Genomic DNA, 3,597 nt, shown 5'->3' with positions numbered 1-3,597 from the left:
ATAAAACAAGTCGTTAGAGCGCGTCGATTTTGGCCGGATTGAATTGAGATCACAGGTTATCGAAAGCTGATCCTCGCACTGTTTATATATAGTCTTGTTCCATATGTCCGCACATGCATGCCCGGCACCGGACACGCATTCTCCAAATGGCCTTGAGCTCATTTGCACGTTCCAAACTGCCTTGGGAAGCAACTTGGTGCCCCTCGCAAACTGCGTTCGTGTTACACAGGGTCGTAAAATAATCTCATTGTGGATTTCAGCAGAGAGCATTTGAAGGCCCCTTATGATCCAGTCATCCAACAGCGATTAATCAATCTAGATGCAGCAGTAACACATTCAACCATTCATGACAGAGATCACTGTCCTATAAGCACCGAGTCACTCTTAAAACATGTAGCCTATGAGTTCTGAGAGAGAGAGTGGTGTTGCCATGTCACATGAAGTCCTACATATCCCATTCTTTTGCTGGGCGGTTTAAGGTCTGTTGTTGATACAGGGATATAAGGGGTGATTATAGTATATGATTGGCGGGCTAGAGGAGCCTCGCGGGGAGGTAATGCGGAAGTATGCTGAGCATGTGCAGCCGCGGTGTGAAAATGATCGCAATGTCGCGAGCATGACTGGAGCTCGGCACTCGGGCGATGATTCATTCACCGAGCCCACTTTACCACATAAGGGCGGTACACTCTCCGCGAGGGGTCGGAAACCGCTTCTCTCATTGGCAGGACGCGCGGGTGATTGGCACGCGCCGCCCCTCCCCTCTCCGTCCCTGGTTATTGACACTTTAACGGATCCCGGCCACTGCTTTTGCCGTCTGCGCGCGCTGACAGATCAATGTGACCGTTTCAAAAATCCCTGTCGCTTCGTTTTCACCCATTTTTCACTCGTGTGCGCAAGGATGCCAGTGTTTGCTGGTTAACAGTTGCTAAATCTGACTTGACTCTCTGCGCGAGGATTATACTGAATGCACTCCGGGCGGCTGATGCACTTTGGGTGAACTTTTACTCTTCGCTGCTCGAGACACTTCTACACTCCTGCGTCTCTACAACTCGCGGTATGGCGGAAAAACGGAGGTCCCCGTGCACTATGAGCCTCAAGGCCCATGCGTTCTCGGTGGAGGCGCTCATCGGCGCCGAGAAGAAGCGGAAACTCGAGGAGGACGACGAAGACAATGGTGAGAATTGTTTCGAGGAGGGGAACGAGGTCGCAAGCCTTAACGGGAGTCCGAGGCTGAGAACGGAGAGATTGTGCGCCAGCACTCGGAGTTGCGAGATTGAGTGCGCAAGTGACGGATCCCGTAAGTACCACACGCACAGTGTGATTTGAACTTTGGGTCAGTGTGATGTGCGCTAATATAGTCTGTACACTAAATACTCTTTCTAAAGAATACTCATACCGTGATGACATTTTATACTAATCTTCCGGATAATTTTGGAAGTATGGTCAGAATATCACACTGACAGTAATCATTATTGATAATTACAACTTGGTCAATAGCAATAACAAAGACTAAACACCATTACTAATAGGATAATTGCACATTCCTCTTAAACAACACACAATTTCTCTTTTTAGGCTACTCTTTTTAATTTTCAAAAATAGAATACAATGACCAACTCGCATGGACCCTCAGTAGGAATGTATACGTCAACCTGTACCATACATTTGTCTACATTAAGAATTTCATTTTTATATTACACCTAAAATACCATGTTATCAAGCCTATATAATGTATCGATTCTGATGCATGGTGCTTACAGCTCAAATAAAGTGGATCATGCATCTAATAGTCAATGCTGTGGCTTACGCCTGTAAAATTTTATCGTATATTATGTGTTATGATGTATTATAATTTCTCAGTCATGAGTAAGTTTAACTGGCCGGGTGTGAGACTGTGTAATCTATGATCACGTCTTTACGAGTTGACTCGCAACCATAAACGCAGCAATTATCCGCTCACGATTAGTAATACACAGCAAGCCCAACACAGTCAGGCAGTCTCACGGAGTTGGGGATGAAAACATGGGCCAACTCAGGCATGCTGTGTGTGTAGGCCTACTCACGCAGAAAACGTGTCCATTAAAATCAGAGAAAGGCGCAGCTCACAGGTCTAATCTATTTTCGTGAATAGAATAATTCATATTCTAGCTGAGCAGGCTATTTTGTATTTTTATTGATAACCAGGCAGCTAATGTAGAGAGTAGAAAAACAGCCATATTCCATAGCGCCATGCACTGGTGTAGGCCTAACTGTATTTTGATGCAGACTACAAGCACATGACGCGCAGTGGTTCTCCACAAAAAGTAAGTATGTGGAGAACCACTAAATAATACGTGGTTAAGAAGTAAAGACATCAACAACCAATACAATTATATTCAGTGGCAAATAGTGAAAACATAACTGAGCCAGTTTACAAAAGATTCAACAACTACTTCTTATAGCTATTTTCATAACTTACAAACTGAAATAAAAATAGATTAAATGTACTCCGAAAACAAATGTCTTTAATTATATTCAGAAACTAAAATATGTTGTGGATAAATTGAAATGGTCGCATCTTTTTTTAGCTGACTGCGATGAAGTGTTGCTGGAAAGCCCGCGGCCACCGTCCCAGAGCGCGCCCCTGCTCGTGAGTGCTTCGGGAGAGGAGATGCGCACGGACCTGCAGGGTTCAGACCTGTGGAAACGGTTCCACGAGATCGGAACAGAAATGATTATCACCAAAGCGGGCAGGTGAGGGAAAAGAAAACTGAAAATAAAAGGAATAAACTTTTTTTGTTGTTTTTGACGGGCCAGTGTCGGTTTTGTGTGGTTAATTTGGGGTGATGTGAGTAGGCCTATTATTAACATTTAAATGTCTAAAATGTCTCAGTCATTTCTGAAACAAATGTAATACTATGTATATTGCAACAATAATATCACACTTATAAAATAATATTATTACGGTAAATATTAATTAGTAATTTAAGTGCAACATTTCGTGGTAGCTAACTATGACTCTTATCATTTAAATTCCAGTGAGGCTATTTTTAATCAGCCTAATAGTTTATTAAGATAGTAATCGCATTACAACACTTATTTTTAAACTGTAAGAATATATTTAAGAAAATATTTAAGACATTTCTGATATCGAAATGTTGATCTTTGACTTCTGCAGGCGGATGTTTCCTGCCATGCGCGTCAAGATAACTGGATTGGACCCACATCAACAATATTACATCGCCATGGACATAATCCCCGTAGACAACAAACGATACAGGTGAGTTATCTTCAAATATAAACATGCAAAAATATCTCTTTTGTCGTTAAACATATTACAATATAAATGCTATACATTTTGATGCCTGACCCTGAACAAGGTTGACAAATATACCATAGGAAGAACACATGGCGGTACAGGAAATGTTTTGGGCACTGTTTATTTTGCCATTTGGACGTTCGAAACTTTAACCTTTTGGATGCATAACCTTTCCAACTTGAAGGTCAACTCGCAAATGTTTGCTAAATCAGCATTTTAGCGAGTCACATTTTAACTTGTGTCGCCCCCCCCCCCCCCCCCACACCTCCCCTCTCTCTCTTGTGTTTATTGTGAAGGTA

General features: G+C 42.5%; 1 protein-coding gene across 2 annotated transcripts in view; it reads left to right on the top strand.

Annotated features, from left to right (window-relative positions):
- Nucleotides 1-771: 771 nt before the first annotated feature.
- tbx18 (T-box transcription factor 18) overlaps nucleotides 772-3,597 on the top strand; it is a 9,981-nt gene continuing 7,155 nt past the window's right edge. For both annotated transcript variants that reach the window (XM_076272756.1, XM_076272754.1), the window contains exons 1-4: nucleotides 772-1,297; nucleotides 2,568-2,733; nucleotides 3,158-3,259; nucleotides 3,595-3,597. The exon at nucleotides 3,595-3,597 is cut by the window's right edge and continues 169 nt beyond it. In XM_076272756.1, coding sequence (XP_076128871.1) covers nucleotides 1,057-1,297; nucleotides 2,568-2,733; nucleotides 3,158-3,259; nucleotides 3,595-3,597 — 512 coding nt within the window. In that variant the 5' untranslated portion in view covers nucleotides 772-1,056. The remainder of the gene's footprint in view (nucleotides 1,298-2,567; nucleotides 2,734-3,157; nucleotides 3,260-3,594) is intronic.

Source organism: Alosa pseudoharengus, unplaced genomic scaffold, assembly GCF_046254945.1.
Source record: "Alosa pseudoharengus isolate Yale_2024_CS ecotype anadromous, Long Island Sound unplaced genomic scaffold, YU_APseudo_1.1 YU_APseudo_1.1_scf_7, whole genome shotgun sequence".
Taxonomy (NCBI): Eukaryota; Metazoa; Chordata; class Actinopteri; order Clupeiformes; family Clupeidae; genus Alosa; species Alosa pseudoharengus.
This window is presented reverse-complemented; position numbering and strand designations above follow the sequence as displayed.